Here is a 16,130-nt window from a genome sequence, read left to right as displayed (position 1 = left end):
ACTGAAAGAACAGAAAATGAGCTTAAGGAAAGAGGATGTGGAAGCTGCTGGAACAGAGTATGAAAAGAATTAAGTTACGGAGGGCCTCAGGTGTGCATGGAATCAGGCTGATCAGAATGGGAAAAGCCTGTGGATGAGGAAAAAATGGGTAGGGGAGAATGACCGCTGCAAAGAATGAGTCTGAAACAAAGATAGTATGACATACTCAGCAAGAAAAAGATAGTGGCAAAGAATGCCGTCAAACAGCGAAAGAATGGTTAAAGTGTTAAAAGGCAGGGAAAAGGAAGAGTGCTTTTAATAAAACCATAAAATTGTTTTGAAAGTGGTTGAAAAGAATTAAAGAGGCTCCAGCAAAACGAATGGAATTAAAAATAAAACAGATGGAATTATTTCCGTTGAAAGTGAAGTGAGGAGAGGCTGGAAGGTGTACTTTAGGGATATCATATCAAAGAGTGGGATTGAAACAAAGGGTGTGAAGGTCCAGGTGGGAAACAATTGTGCCACAGAATTTACCGCTGGGGGGGCAGGTATCATCTGGAAATGGAGAGGCCAGAGGTAGGCAGGCAGTCTAAAGAAAGACCATCAGCCAACTTTTTCGCTAATTAAAGACAGAGGCTTGGTTTCAGTCTTATCCGGATTAAATGCATTGCCTAAGGTTGTGCATGTAGAGAAACGTTCATCTTTTCCTGCACTCTATCCTTCTTTATTGTTCTTGAGGATGTTGTTTTTATTTTGCTTGTCTCATGCCCCCTTTCACACCAGTTTAACGAGTGTTTCATGGCTGGCTGGGGAATTCTGGGAGTTGAAATCCGCACATCTTTAAGCTGCCCAGGTTTAGAAACACTGAGTTAAACTCTGGAACCAGAAAGAACAAAAAGAAGTGACCGGAAAATGGCCAAGCTGGGCTGCCCTTGAAGTCTGAGGCTTCCTATTTGAGCAGTTTTACAGAATCTCTTCTTTCCCCGGGGAGTTCAAGGGGGGAAAAAATCAGAATACTGTACAAACTTAGCAGGAAGCAAGCAGGTTAACGAGAACAGCACAACTCACTCTTTCACAAGCCTCTGTCATCCAAGAGTTCACTCCTCCTGTCGTGGCTTTGTAACCCATCCAAAAATTCAGCCTTCCTCCACCCTCACTCGCCTTCATTCGCGGCCCACCAACTGCTGGTCTGGAGGGAGCACAGCCGAAGAACTGCGCACCCCACCCCTTCCCGAGGTGGGATCGGTAGATCCACAGCTCCACCGGGTGGATAACGGTGGAAGTGACTACGCTGCTCGGAGCTTTCTTCAAGGAAAGACGCGAAGGAGGAGAATGACGAAGGAGGCAGTTACTTTCCCTCAGAGAAGTTACAGTCTGGAGCTGCAGAAAGCGCCGCCACACCCGATTGGCTCCTTCCCTTCACTCAAAAACTGAGAAACGGAGAGAGACCCCTTCTCCCTGAAGATGCAGACCCCCTCGTGAAAGCCAAGGATAACAAGACTGGTCTTCATATTACCCTTTTCACTCTAAAAGAGTATTGATGATCTCGGTGTTTTTCAGGTAAGCCGACTACAACTTCGTATTCCTGCCCTTTTTATGATTTTATTTTAAGAATTATCAGAGGATGGGCATGTTTAGAAACACTTAGTCGCTGTCGTTTATCACACACAAGGTAAGCGAACTGTTCCCGCACAAACAGATGTGAAGCTTTGCTGTGCTTTTGCTTGGATGTCCGGTTTCAGGGAGGCGAAGCTAAGCCTCCTGTGCACCCTTTCCTTTCGCAAAGCCTTTTTCTTAGCAGAAGTTCTTCTTATGCCTGCAGGAAAACAACTTAAGAGGAAAGTTGAACTCTTGGTTTAGATGCCAAAGCTGGGGATGGTAACATGGGGGGGGGTAATTAATTGCAACATGTATTATTTGTGGGATCATATCAGCGCAAATGATCACCGGATTATTCTCAATACATTCTTATTGAGATTTTAAAAAACATCACTCTAGTTTAACTCTGCTTAAGAAACTGCAGAACAATGATATTGGCCCACCAGTTGTACTCCTATTAGTGAGGACTTTTCATCTTATAATAATCTAGGAATACAATTAGAAGCTGCAATGATTTTAGCTTTTAAAAGCTGGCTAGTTTTCTCCCCTTTAATACTGCCATTCTAGATGTATTGCTTTCACTGTGTCACAACGGAAAGTGCAAAATTCACTGGCTATTTTAAATTGCTATCTTAATTCTGGATTTCTGAGTTGTACTCAATAGTGACTTTGACTAACAGATTGGAATTTCTCTGTGTGTGTGTGTGTGTGTGTATAGAACTTAATACAACAGTAATTTACTCATCAACACAGTTTGTCCTCCTGTATTGTATCATCTGACACAAAAGTAGTAGCACCTCCTGTACAAATAACATGCTGGATTTTTCCTTTTGGTGCTTGAGATTGCAGACTTTGGTCTCTAACCTTACAGAAGTCAGCCCCCTGTTCTGCTTGGTGGAAGGACATGCATGTGAAGCAGAACTTCCTCAGTGCAGGGAGGAAAAGTGTATTTTAAGCAATTCCTCATTAAGGAATCTCTCTTCAGGTCTTTGTTGAGGACACATTACTGTCCAAAAACAGCTTCTTTCACAAAGATCTATCACAAGCAGCCATAATGCAGGGAGAGGCCCAGCCTCAAGTGGTTCTTTAGAAAGCACTCTTTGATCTGATAAATGTCTTGGATCCACAAAACATCTAGATCTACAATAGAACATGCTCTTCTTCTGCACAAGGCCACCCAGCTGAGTGATCTGGAAGCCCTAAGGAAAGTTATATCCAGGTTTTTAGTTGAGGCTGAATGTCATATTCTTCAAGAAGGCAACATGAAATACAGGGAGGAAGTGCAAGCAAAGCAATCATAATAGTCAACGTTAGAGAAACCATTCAGTGTCTCCTTTTGTTAAGAAAAAAAAATCAAGGCCAGCTGTTGGTACGAAAACTTGAGAAGATCTCCATTCTAGGCACCTACTACAAATTGTTATGTTATAATTACTAAGGTTTTTTTTGCTCTGTGGAGAAATGCAATCTATTGTAGCATATGTGGGAGAGATTGTTTTAAGATCCACATTTTTCTGAAATCTTGTTGGCCTCACTATTAAACATAAACATAAAGGGGCAACTTAACCCAGAGCTAACTGTCCTATGCAGTCTGTTTTCCAAGTAAAGGCACAATGCAATTTAGAGATCCAAACTGGAGGCCTGGATATGCAGGCCTGAAAATGCCTGATTTGTTTAATCTTACACTTAAGCACTTTCAGCCTAAGAACTGGGAGTTCAGTGACTTTATTAAAATGGCTGCAGATCAAATCAGATTTGTAGGGACAACATGTTATTTTCACCAACAGCTTATATTCCTCAGTTCTAGGGTTTATGAGACTCAAGTTATGGGGAGAAGCCACAGCTCAGTATTCCGCTCCATATTCATTCCTTTTGGGAAAAGGCTTCAGTTTTTGTCCCTTGCATTTTCTAGTATCAGGGTTGGGAAAGAACTTTTATTTGCATTCTTGATTCTTCTTCTCCTTTCTTTTGAAATATTGTCTTGAAAAACACTCTTGTTTATTGAACTGTAGAATAATGCATTTATACTGTGTGTATAAGCCAAATCACAGCTGTCTAACTGGTAAACACTCATTAATGACCACATTATTTTTCTTAAGTACAATACACCAGCAACATCCAGTACTTTTTAAAATCCAGATACAGATTTTGAAGTTATTTATTTAACCTAACGGGCTGTGTGGAAGCCAAAAAAAACTGTGAAGCTCCTAAAACCTGATGAAATCAGTAAGACGTTGCTTAAAGCTGGACTTTTAGGCCTCCTGGAAAATACGTGATTCCATCTCGTCTATCATGGGTGTTCTCTCCAGTTTTAGAACAACCTTGGAAGCAAGTTGACTTGAAGAGGATGTGGTCTGGGCAGTGGCCTAGTCTTCTGCTCACCTCTGGAGTTCATTGATGGTCTGTGGCAAGTCATGGGGCTACAGGGGAGGTGGGGAAGTCCCTGATGGGGCTTCCATGCGTGCAGGGCAGTTGCTTGTGTGACTAAACGCTCTTCCAAACAAATGCCACTCCTTCCACTGACGTATGAAGAACCTTGCTTTCTGTGGGGAGGGACTTTATTTAGTAATCATGAAAATAAGCATTGCATTCTGAGATGGTACACTCCCAGAAATAATGCAGGTGAGTAAATTACAACATCAGTGACTCAGGCCAGACTCTCTCACTTAACCTGCCTATTGTGGAGGCAAAATGAAAGCAGTATTGTTTGTATACTGAAAACATTACAGCTGGGATGAAAAATACTGTAGTAGATTTAGAGAGTCCCACAGATGCAGGTCCTTGAACTTCTGCTGTTGTATCACCCAAAAAAGGTACAAAACCATCCACTTAATATAGGCACTTGGATACTTTGCCCAATTGTCTATTACCACTGAGCTTCCCTTTGGTCCAACTGCTATTGAGAGAGGTAACACTACTCTACAATAATTATACTATTTTCCCTGGCATCTGTAACAAACCACAGTGACACGACACCAAAATGATGACTTGTGCACAATGATGTCATCACATGAATTCTGCCATTTTGTATATGCATCCCAATGTCTCAGGCAAAGTATATTTTGAATTATTTACTTATTTTATTTATGAGATCTATCCCTGCCTGAATCCTTAGTAGATTACTTAAAGATAGTAGCATAAAATAAAACAATAATAATAAGTACAAAATGGCATTAAATGCAAATTTTACTTTAAAACATTAACTAATATCAGTGCTGATGACACCAGTCAATAGACTGGCTTCTGGAAGACTGCCCTCACCTTGTGAGGCAGTCTGTACCATAGAAGGAGAGCCCCACAGAGAAGCCCACCATTAGATTCCCTCCTGCTACATCTCTCAGTAGATTGGAACCCTCAGTAGAGGGGGACCCTCTCTGTCCAGATTGGGCAGGCAGAATCTATCTGGGACATGTGGTCCATTAGATACTCAGGCTCCAAGCCATACAGGACCTAAAGGTAGTGAATTACAGTTGTAATTGGTAACCAGTGAAAGTCCTTCAGCACTGGTATAATGTGATAGTACCAAGACTGACGAGTGGGCATGTGGGCAGCTGCATTTTGGACCACTGAAGTTTTCAAATGGTCCCCAAGGGCAGTCCCATGTAAACAAATTACAGTAATCTGCGAGATGATAAAGGTATGAGTGACCAGTTCCAAGTAAAGCCACTACTGGCACACCAACAAAAACTCAGTGAAAGAGGATCCAGGCTGCAAGCCTGCTCTCTTTGGGGAAGCATTTGTCCCCTCATTCCCTCATTGTGTCCCTCACGCCATGGCTAGAAACATCTGCCTAATTCTGCTTTCCTAGAACTTTCACAGATGGGCAAGGAAGGTGCTAGACAGGATGCATACGAAGAATTCACCAATGTCTAGAGTGAATGCTATATTGGTTCATGGCTATTTATACATGATTCAGCTGACCATACGTCCCATTTTGAATGGGACAGTCCCATTTTTTTAACACTTCCAGTCTGTCCCGTCGTTTTAATATAAATGTCCATTTTGTCCCGTTTTCTTAAAAACCTTACTTAAAAATTTGAAAGTTCCCACGAACCTGTCAGAATGCAGTCTGACTTTTAGTGGAAGGAGGGGGAGCTCAGCAGAAACAGCGGGAAAAAAGCCACAGAGCTCAACCCAGCAGGAAACCTAAAAAGAAAAAAACAGGATCAGCTGATAGGTGGTGATCAAATGGCGAGCCAATTGGCTCCTGCCTTGAAACCGCGGGAAGAAAAGAACGTAAAAGCACAGCCAGAGGAGGAACGGCTTGCCTCTCGCAACTGAAGGAATCCGAAGATTCTCAGCCCAAGCAAACCGGAGAAGTTCCTGCCTGCTGGTCCAGCCCATTGCCCAGCCCTGCCCCATTTTGTCTCAAGGAAATATGGTCAGCCTATACACAATATACATTATTTTGCAATCTGACCAGGTTAATACTTTATCTTCTTGTGGGGCAACCTCCTCAGAGCTCTAAAAGTCCAGGTTACCAGTAGATGGCAGCAAAGAGTTACCGTTTTCTGTATCTTTCTGTTGTTGTCTAGTGTTCCACTGGACTTTGCAAGCCTGGATATGATAGCTCTGCTTAACGACTAGAAGTCTGCTTAGTTTAATTCAGGATAAAGTAAGATATGGACAGCCCTGATCCTGTTGGCCTGCTAGAAGGCTGTGAAGACCTGGCTCTTCCCCTAGGCGCTGGGGCCAGGATGTTGATGGAGCTCTGGTGTGGATATGGTTTTATTAGATGTGGTGATAATGGGATTTTTAGAACCTTGGCCCACTTTCTTTTTAATGGATTTGTATAGTTTGGTTAATGCTTTTATTTCTGTTTGCCACTCAGAATTCCCTGGCTGTTCTATATGTCTGTTAAATAAATAAATAAATGATATAGTCCTCCCACTAGGCCACATTCATACTGGATTTTTACGAGCTAAGTTCCACTAAAAATTCAGGCTATTCCCAAGACTGATGAAATAACCACCCTGGTTTGGATTCCAGATTAATAATGAGATATCTCCATCCCCTTCTTCCATATTCATTCACTTGCCTTGTTCTTTCACTTTTCCTAGAAAAGTCTGGTAAGTTTGTAGAACAAGCTCAACCAAGAATGGGGGAAGGAGACAAATCTCTATGGTGGGATATTTAAAATACCACACCCTTTTTATCAAGGCTAACCTAAAACTGATCCTCCATATATTCCAAAGATCATGCTGGAAAGAAATGCTTGTTGCTATTTACAATATGCATGCCTTGTAAAAGTGGTGGTTCAGAAACAGAGGATGTGCTTTCCACGCAAAAGCTCCTTATTTCAATTCCTGACATCTCCAGGGAGTGTTGGAAAATCTCCTGCCTTAAACTCTGGGTAGCCTTTGCTGCCAGTTCATATATACCCTGCTGGACTAGGTGGACTAAAACCCTGACTGCATAAGGCACCTTCCGGCCATCCGACGCTCTGATGTCTTAGTCAACTCAAAACGTTTTAACTCTTATGCTGGCTCTATCCTAGCAGGACGTGAAGCATACGGCAGAATTGTTGAGATGTTCTCACAAGTCTTTTTAGCTGTTCTGCTCTACACCACCGTGGCCCCCCTCCATGCTCAAAATGATGAAGGAACTTCCTGTGCAGGTAAAAACATAGCTTCTCTATTTACTTCAGTTCTTTCTGAATAATTCTGTCATGCCTTCTGAAAATACGTAAAGCTGTAATAGTTTACTAGAAGAAATAATTTAAAATCTTACAGTGAAGATTACTCATGTGCTGTATGATGACAGTCCATGTCCAAAACCATTTATTTGAATATCTGGGGTTCTGCAGTGCTTTGGATTTGAAGGCAAAAAGGTGTTCCCTGTCATACAGGTGCACTCATGTATCTCTAACTCCTTAAAGAACCAGCATTTTTCCTAGGATTGAGTGGCTATCTCTGCACAACCACACAACCCCAGGGTGCGCGCACACACTCACACACACTTGCTTCATTTATCTGGAGCTCATACATTTGTATTATCTGACTCTTTTCAAAAGTGAGAAGAATACAGAAATGGACAACCAGAATTATCAAGTCATTGGATAATTTCCATACACAGAGAGTTGTCTCTGAATTTGGGAAAAAAGATTTATAAAAGTATCCTGAAAAAACTAGTGATATTTTTTTCTTCCTCCTTCTCTCACAGTACTAGAACTGAAGACCGTTCAGTGAATGGATTGGCAGCAATTGGTTTGGTGGGTTTATAAAAAGTCAGGGAGGGAAAGCTATGAGGATTTCCTAAACAGACTTTCCAAGCTGAGGGTCAATGCATCTTTGGATTCCTGTTACTATTGGCAGAACCGATAAACGGGAAAGAAAGAATCGGGTGGCTGCTATTGGAAAGCGGGTGCTTGCCTAGATGGAGTGCCTCAGGCATGGCCCAGAGAGACTTGGACAGTGGCCTGGAAAATGGCCTTGTGTCCAGTGGGAACCACCTTGAAACATTATGCATGCTGCACTGAATTCCATCATTCAGGAAGAAACATGTGATAAATGCAGAGAGTGTTCATTTCTTACTTTTACAAATTCATGGAAGCCATTTTGGCAACAAGATCTTGACAAGTAGGCAATACACTGCGGTTAATATGGGCAGGCAGTTACATGAGGGTAACCACTTCTATGTACGTCTGTGCATGCAAGGTACTTTATGTAGTTGTTTCCTCTCAAATTAAGGAGTGTAAAGTTTATGATTAGCACTGTGGAGTCAATATCTTCATAGCTTGGGCTCTAATCATATCTGAAACTTGTCCTCCAAGGATGAAGCAAGGAGTTAGTGAAAGCAACACAGTCTGCCTTTTGCTCTAAATGTCCCTGCATGGGTATCCATGGGGTTGGGGGAGTGATGAAGCATGTGTCACGATGCCATGGTGAAACACTTGACTTTCCTACTTGCATCACATGTTGGATGCAATAATGCAAAGGCAGGATTTGTGTCATGATGTCACTGCACATGTGTCATATTGCTGCTTCAGGTATCTGTGAATCCCTGCTGTTAGGAAGAGGGACACCACATCTAGGAACTTGGCATGGGAAGGGATACAAGAGATGTACCTAAGGTGCAGAAGAGAAATGCCAGTAGCCCATTTAGGAATGTCATTGGCTAAATAAATAAATAAATAAATAAATATTTGCTTAAGGGAGACTGTGCTTCTGATGGGTTAATTCCTAAGGTCTATTCATGTGATTACTTAGACTGAGAAATTGTATTGACCAAAGCTCCCATTTATGGTACCAGCTTTCTGTAAATCCAGACTAGCCTCATTAGTTCAAGGAATACATGTTCCAAGTGGAAATAAATAAGACTCACACAATATTCTGTATGTCACATGTTGATGCTAACCCTCTAATGGAGGTCAGAATTATCATCTCTGCTTGGGGAATGCGGCTTGGGAAAAAGGGAGGGAGAGACCTCGTGTCTTCATGAAGCTGTGAGAGTCAGTTCAGGAGCTGGTCCTTCACTCAGCTACTGTGCCGTGGGAATGAAAACAACCCAAAACCCAAGGGTCTCAGTGCCCCAGGAACACCTGGCAAGCCTCTAGATGGGAATGTTATCTAGTCTCCTGACCACATTCTTTCTCCCTTTCTCTTTACACAGATAAAACTGACTGTCCAATCAGAGTGTACTTTGTCATTGACACATCCGAGAGCATTGCCCTTCAGACTGAGCCTATTGAGAGTTTAGTGAACCACAGCAAGAAGTTTGTCGCTCAGTTCGTCAATAAGCTGGCCAATGAGGTCTACCAGAAACAAATATCCATAGATTGGCAAATTGGTGGACTTCACTTTTCAGATATAGTGATTATCTTTAGTCCTTTGACCCAAGAAAAGGCAAAATTCAATGAGCAGTTGAAAAAAATCCGTTACATTGGTAGGGGCACCTTCACAGACTGTGCCCTCTCCAACATGACTGCTCAGATGTCTCTCAGTTCCCCAGGGATTAATTATGCCGTTGTGATCACGGATGGCCATGTGACAGGGCATCCCTGTGGAGGGATGAAGCAGCAAGCTGACCGAGCACGAGAGGCAGGGATCAAGCTCTTTGCAGTGGCTCCCAGCTCAAAAATCTATGAGCAAGGTCTCCAGGAAATTGCCAGCCTTCCACATGAGCTTTTCCGGAACAACTATGCCATCCTAAAGAAAGGCAGTGTTGATGAGGATACTGAAACCATGGATAAGATCATCCAAGTTATGGTAAGAATTGATCCCTAAAGAATTGAGTTAGTACATTGTTTTACTAGGTCATTTAGTAGCCTGATTAAGGTAGGATTAGGGTTAGGTGGAAGTGGAAGCTGCAAGATACGTTTTTCTAAAAACCAGCCCTAATTTGCCTAATTTGCATTAAAATGTTTCCAGCCACCCTTAGAAACAAAATGTTTCAGGGAAGAAATGAAGAGAAACATCCCCGGGGTTGGGGGCAGGCTACTCCTGTTCCTGTTACCTAAAAAACCTCTGAGGAGGTGTTTCCTATGTAGGGTTCCACAAGTGTTCTGACTGCTGTGGTCCCACTCCAGAATTTAAGATGATGCTGGACTTTGTTCTCAGCTAAAACAAGAAGATGGGGTAGCCATCCCAGATTTTGTGCCTAAACTCTGCCCAAAATTCCTTTTGTTTTTCCAACCCCTGGCTATAAGCCCTTTGAAGAATATGGGTAACTAGCTTTTCCTGCTTCTCAGAAGTAGAGGAAATGACGTTTCAAGCATCTTTATAACTGTCAGATGAGAGCCAGTGGCTATAATGCTTTTAACACGTTCATCCTGGCTCTTCCCAGGTCTGTGATTCTACCAATAGTGCTTGTTGTTCTTGGGCTGTTTACAGATAATTGCAACCAATAGAAATAGTAGGTTTGATTAGTTGGGTCAGCCTCTCCATCACACCCTGGATCTTTGCTTCTGGAAAACAACACACTTCCCTTGATACTATGTCTGATCTGCAGATTGCTGACTCTGTTGCTGTCAGCAGAGAGTGACCCATGACCACCACACTCCTTTTACTCTTTGGGATACCTGTTGGATTCCTCATCTCTGAGGAGCCTGAGCTTCAAAAACTATTCTTCAGAAGTTTGTGAGTCATCCTCCAGGAGGAAGACCTGAAATTGATTGCTCAGCTCCAGCAACAGAAACTATTTCTTGGTTCTCTTGGTCTTCTGAGTTACATGCTTCCAGCCCTCCTCGTTGGTATCCTGACTGACTGACTGACTGACTGACTGTAGTAGTGGTCTCTTCCTTCTTTTGTTCAATCTGTAGATATCTTTCTGCCTTGTCCAGAAACTCCTCATATTCCTTGGTGAGTCTCAGTGTGGCTAGTTATCTCTCCAGACCTTCCATTTTTTCCTCCACCAGTGCAATGAGTTTATACTTGTTGCAGGTGTAGTTGGAATCCTCCTCAGACAAGAACACAAACATGGCACACACTGTGCAGGTCAGCACAGTATTTGCCTCCTTGTCCATGTCTTTGAGTCTCCCAAAGATTGCACAACTTCAAACAGCCCCTTCCTTTATAAATTCCCTTGTCTATTTTTCTGCTAGAAAAATAGAAAAAAGGAGGAGACTACTTGATAGGAGTATGCAAATTATCCCAATGAGTCACATCTCAGGCTGCTGATGACACCAAATCCAACTCCTCTCCTGCTTGTAGTGACCTTTTGCTCTTTTTCCAAAATACCCTGAGAGTTTGCAAATTATCCCAGTGAAGTTCGTAGTTCATGGGACCATCCTCAAGACTAAAGACACAAAGGAGCTTCAGTCCTTCTCGACATACTAATCCAGTTGCTGTTAGCAGCTAGGATGACCACCTTTTATCCTGCTTATGGATAAACATTATTTTATTTATTTATGTATTTATTTAATTAATTTGTCCCCGCCCTTCTCCTCCCTTGTTGAATACTTTGTATTTCCCCCTTATCAACTTTTGAAAGCCCTAATCTACCCTGAAGGAAAGTCCAGGATCAAATCTAGGACTTCTTCCCCTAAATTATGTCTTCTTTTTATTTTGTAACATTTTGTCTGCTTCTAAAATCCACAGTTTTGGAAGCATTAGGATTTCCATGTCAAGGGCAAAATGAAGAACCCATAGCCTGAGGCTTGATGGCAAGTAGGATCAGTGGGGATTCCAAGCAGAAAGGCGGAGCTAAGCAGAACACCAGTCATTATTACTAAAATAGCCCTACTCCATCCGTTGCTCTTGATAATTCAACAGAGAATCCTACCAGCCATAAAGCTTGGATATCTGCTTTAAAGCAGGGTGGGAAAATCCATGTTTGCATGGAGCACATTGGTGGAACATGCTTAGCCAGACAGATTCAACAGAAAGAGCTGTACTGGTTTCTTTTTTTTTTCAACTTTTGTATTAACTTTCTTTTTGTTCATTCCCCAACAGAAACAGGATGCCTTTGAAAAGGTGAGTAGCTGCACAACTCCAAACAGCCCCTTCCTTTGTAAAGTTGTTTCCATAGAACAATATTATGAGTGGGAACTTTGGGAAGCCATATGCATAGGCTGACCATATTTCCTTGAGACAAAAATGGGACATTGGGATGGCAAAACAGGATGGGGTTAAACTTATGTAATATTCAGTATTCACAAAAAAGATGATAAAGTTATCAACAGTAAGCTGGGAAGGTGCAGGAGGGGGAGGTGTGGCAATGGTTGGGTCTGGAGAGGCTGGTGCAGGGGTGGCATTGGGTGGAGAGGTTGCAGGAGGGCTGAGGGCGGCGGTGGGCTGAGACGGAGGAGAGGAACAAGGCGGCAGGAGGTTGGAGAAGCGGAGGGCTGAGGGCGGCAGCAAGCTGGGACGGGAGGACAGGAACGAGGCGGCAGGAGGCCAGAGAAGCGGAGGGCTGAGGGCTGCGGCAAGCTGGGACGGGAGGACAGGACCAGAGGAATCTAGTGAATGGTTGTCCCCAACAACCTGTTTCTCTCTGGCACGCCCTTTTATTTTATTTTCTTCCCACTGTTTTGGCCCGAGAGCCAATCGGCTTCTCTTCTGCTGGGCACGCTTTTCCGACTGTCTTCCACTGCACTGATTGGTGGCAGTGACTCTTCCCCTTGCTCACCGCCAACCAGCTGTTCCTGCGGTTCCACTCCAGGTTTCCCACCAGATTGAGAACTACTGCCAAGTCAGCCTCCTTTTCAATTTCAGTTTTTTCCTGCTTGTCCCAATAACGGCTCCAATGTTTTTAAAAAATGGGACAAAATTGACATTTATATTAAAACAACAGGATGGTCAGGAAATGTTAAAAAAATGGAACTGTGCCATTCAAAACGGGATGTATGGTCGGCCTACATACACAGCGGCATGCTTTGAATTACTGTCACCTATGCGTTTTCCTTAGAAGAAAATCCCTTCCGATTCAGTGAGACTTCTTTCTAAGACAACAAATTCTGGCCTGAGTTGCAGTTTTGTCCAAATCTGTCCAGTCTGGCTTACTTTTTTTATGCAATTGTCTTCAGAGATACTGAGAAAGAGATATGAAATATACAGAGCTGGTATTATCCAAAATCTTTAGAGAATGATGAACAATTCACATATCTAGAAAGAGACCCCCAAGTGCATGATATAAGGTTAGGCAGCTTTCCTTCAAGGAATGTTATAAAAGGGGAGCAGAAAGCTCAGAGTCATTTAGAGGAGTTATTTAATGAGGCTGATAAAACATAGCGGTCTTCCTTTTAAATATAATTTTGCCCCAGGCTTCCAAGACCTCCTTTGTAGAAAAAGAACAGAAACCATTATATTATTAATTATGAAATCTTCACCTACATTTTCTTTTCATTTTTTTTTTAGTGCTACAAAATGAGCTGCCTTGAAATTCAAGGTCCTCCTGGCCCAAAGGGATTTCGAGGACAAAAGGTAAAGATATAGGGGCAAAAGGGACAGTAAATGCGTAGCAGAAAAGAATAGATTGTGTATTATACCTCCTAAAGATTTCAATAGGAAAATCACATTCATGGCTTAAAAATACCAAGAATATTATTTCAGCTATCATGTAGCCATGACAAACATAGATTGTAGCTTTGGGGAAATGAAGTGAGGAAGAGGCACTTGGTGTAATGCTTCATTCTGCAAGATAATCACAGTTACTGTATCTTTAGACTATGTATGTATAGATTATCCTGAATTCTGTCTTCTAAAAATTGCAAGGAAAAATACATTTGTTTTGTTTTTTTATATACATTCCCTTAACATCAGCATTTTTTATGAATCAGTATTTTTTATGAATCTGGTACATAACACAAACAGGGGTGACTCTGTGGAGGCCTTGGTGCTCTCTGAGCTTCATCGTTTGCTTGCAGATATTTCGTTGCTGGACTAGGCAACATCTTCAGTGCACAACAAAATGTCTACAAGCCAACAACCAAGCTCAGAGAGCACCAAGGCCTCCACAGTTCAACCTGAGCTACAAATATTCTCTTCTATTATTGTGACTCTGTATACAGCTTTTCATGATTATATTTCATTCAATACCACTACTTCTGAAATTAATTTTTGCTTTTTTGGTTTGTGGGGAAGGAGGGTTAGTAGACAAATTTATATAATAATCATTCTTCTAATGATTATTATATAAACTTTCTGTAATACATGCTATTCCACAAGTTTTATATGAAATTCTTGAGCCAAGTACAGTAGATATAAACAGATTCATACCACAATGTTGATAAATCATCTTTTCCTCTTAAAAATAATTGTACCAGATTTTTACATCCATATTTTAGACAGTTGAGCAGCTGAGAATTGCAGTCTATTCCCTATAAATCTGCCATCTCTGCAGCTGCATAGTTCTCTGTATTTGAGGTCACACTTGCTGAATTTAGAATGTAAGCAATTCATGGGCAATTCAGCTTCTCATGTATTTGCAAAGAGCAGCATTTGAAGAAGCAAAAATGGTTTGGAAGTCTCACAACCCTAGCCTACCACCCTATATCCCCTTTTCTGGAACAAATGACCTTGAACTTTGCTTCCAAATGCTGACCTCTTGTCTTATCAATGTTCTTTGGCATTTTATGAAAACAATTAGAAATGCTCTTTCAGGATCAGTCTACCAAGACATTTCCAGAAGCTTAGGAAGTGGCCAGAAAACTTTTGGCTCACTCATAAAATTACAGTGGGCATGTGGAACCTTAACAATTAGTGGTTCCTTGATAGCAACACCCAGGGTCAATAACCTCCAGTTGCATACTTCTATTTTCATGGTTGACCTCTTGAGTGAGCAGCAGTCATTGGTATCAGTATCTTAGCCCCAGATTTGCAAGTTGACAATTGGCTTATCGAATAGTCTCTGAAGGTACAATATGAAAAGCCCAAGCCAACAAACCATATGAAGTGAAGTATGAGCGTAGGAGTCTGCATATCATTGATTCACCTTTTTGTATTATGGGAAATCTGAACTCTGAACTAATTATTTTCTTTATTTTACTTTTAGGGTGCAAAAGGGAACATGGGGATTCCAGGCTTTCCTGGGCTAAAAGGACGACAAGTGAGAACTGGAAAAAGAGAGGATTCTAATAAGTGTATTAACTACTATACAATTGCTGCTCCTTTGAATATGGAATATACAAGATCATATTGAATCAGATTCTCATCTGCATGCCAGTTTTTAGGGTGGCACTTAACTCTAAAGTTAAACTGTGATACTCAATCAGTATCTGAATCCCTTTGAGGATGCTCAGTCAGTATAAGTCTACTTATTTTTGTCATAGGATTTTCAACTGAGTTTAATGATAATTTATTTATATAATCAGTGTAGATTCTTCTATCATGCTGCTCTAAACTTCCTAATTCATAAAGAAGGTCAAAAGCTTCTATTTATTGTTTATTTTAGATCATGATATGGATTCTCTCTCTCTCTCTTTTTCTTTAATAATAGCAAGTTTAAGTGGAAGGCATCAGATTTCTAATGCAGATTAGGACCGCATTAGGGGGCAAAGAATTAAAGCCCATTTTACCCATACTGGGAGGGCACATTCCAGATTAGGATTCCCCACACCTGAAATATGCACAATGATTCATATTTTTATTGAAGGTATGGTATTCTATTGACATTCAGTGCACAAGCCTCAGTCTCACACACTTTATCATACATTGGTTGATAATTCTGGTAGTCAGAACGTATGCATGGAAAGGGAAGATGAGGGGAAAGTGTAATTTGAGTCTCTAACTTGCTCATGTATATCAACAGAGCTTAGCAGTACATCAGAACTAAGCCTATATCTTTTTTAGAGTGTGTGAAAGCAGTTTGGCAGAGGGGTAATTGTTCATGCATTCATTCTGTACCAGCCTCTAATAAACAAATATTTGATATAACCAGATGCAGTGATAGGACAAAAGAAATGCATTCATCACTCCTTATAAACTATAACAAGGTTCTTTCAACTCCCTTAAAATACGTTTTGTATTCTCATAATTTCTGTTTACTCAGTCTAGAACTAGAAACAAACCCTAATGCACTACTATTGCCAATAATCTATTATTGTAAATCACTTATAGGGAGATTCTAAACATGGCTGCCATAGATTAGTCATATTGAGTTCACAAGTAAATGTATAT

General features: G+C 41.4%; 1 protein-coding gene across 3 annotated transcripts in view; it reads left to right on the top strand.

Annotated features, from left to right (window-relative positions):
* Positions 1-1,308: 1,308 nt before the first annotated feature.
* Positions 1,309-16,130, top strand: part of COL6A2 (collagen type VI alpha 2 chain) — a 49,590-nt gene continuing 34,768 nt past the window's right edge. The window contains exons 1-6 of one of the 3 annotated variants that reach the window (XM_063317831.1): positions 1,309-1,539; positions 7,076-7,192; positions 9,187-9,782; positions 11,967-11,987; positions 13,371-13,436; positions 15,007-15,060. In XM_063317831.1, the coding sequence (XP_063173901.1) occupies positions 7,105-7,192; positions 9,187-9,782; positions 11,967-11,987; positions 13,371-13,436; positions 15,007-15,060 (825 nt within the window). In that variant the 5' untranslated portion in view covers positions 1,309-1,539; positions 7,076-7,104. Of the gene's footprint in view, positions 1,540-7,072; positions 7,193-9,186; positions 9,783-11,966; positions 11,988-13,370; positions 13,437-15,006; positions 15,061-16,130 lie in introns of all 3 variants that reach the window. The other 2 variants (XM_063317828.1, XM_063317829.1) reach the window with 2 other exon arrangements.

Source organism: Candoia aspera, chromosome 1 (genome assembly GCF_035149785.1).
Source record: "Candoia aspera isolate rCanAsp1 chromosome 1, rCanAsp1.hap2, whole genome shotgun sequence".
NCBI lineage: Eukaryota > Metazoa > Chordata > Lepidosauria > Squamata > Boidae > Candoia > Candoia aspera.
This window is presented reverse-complemented; position numbering and strand designations above follow the sequence as displayed.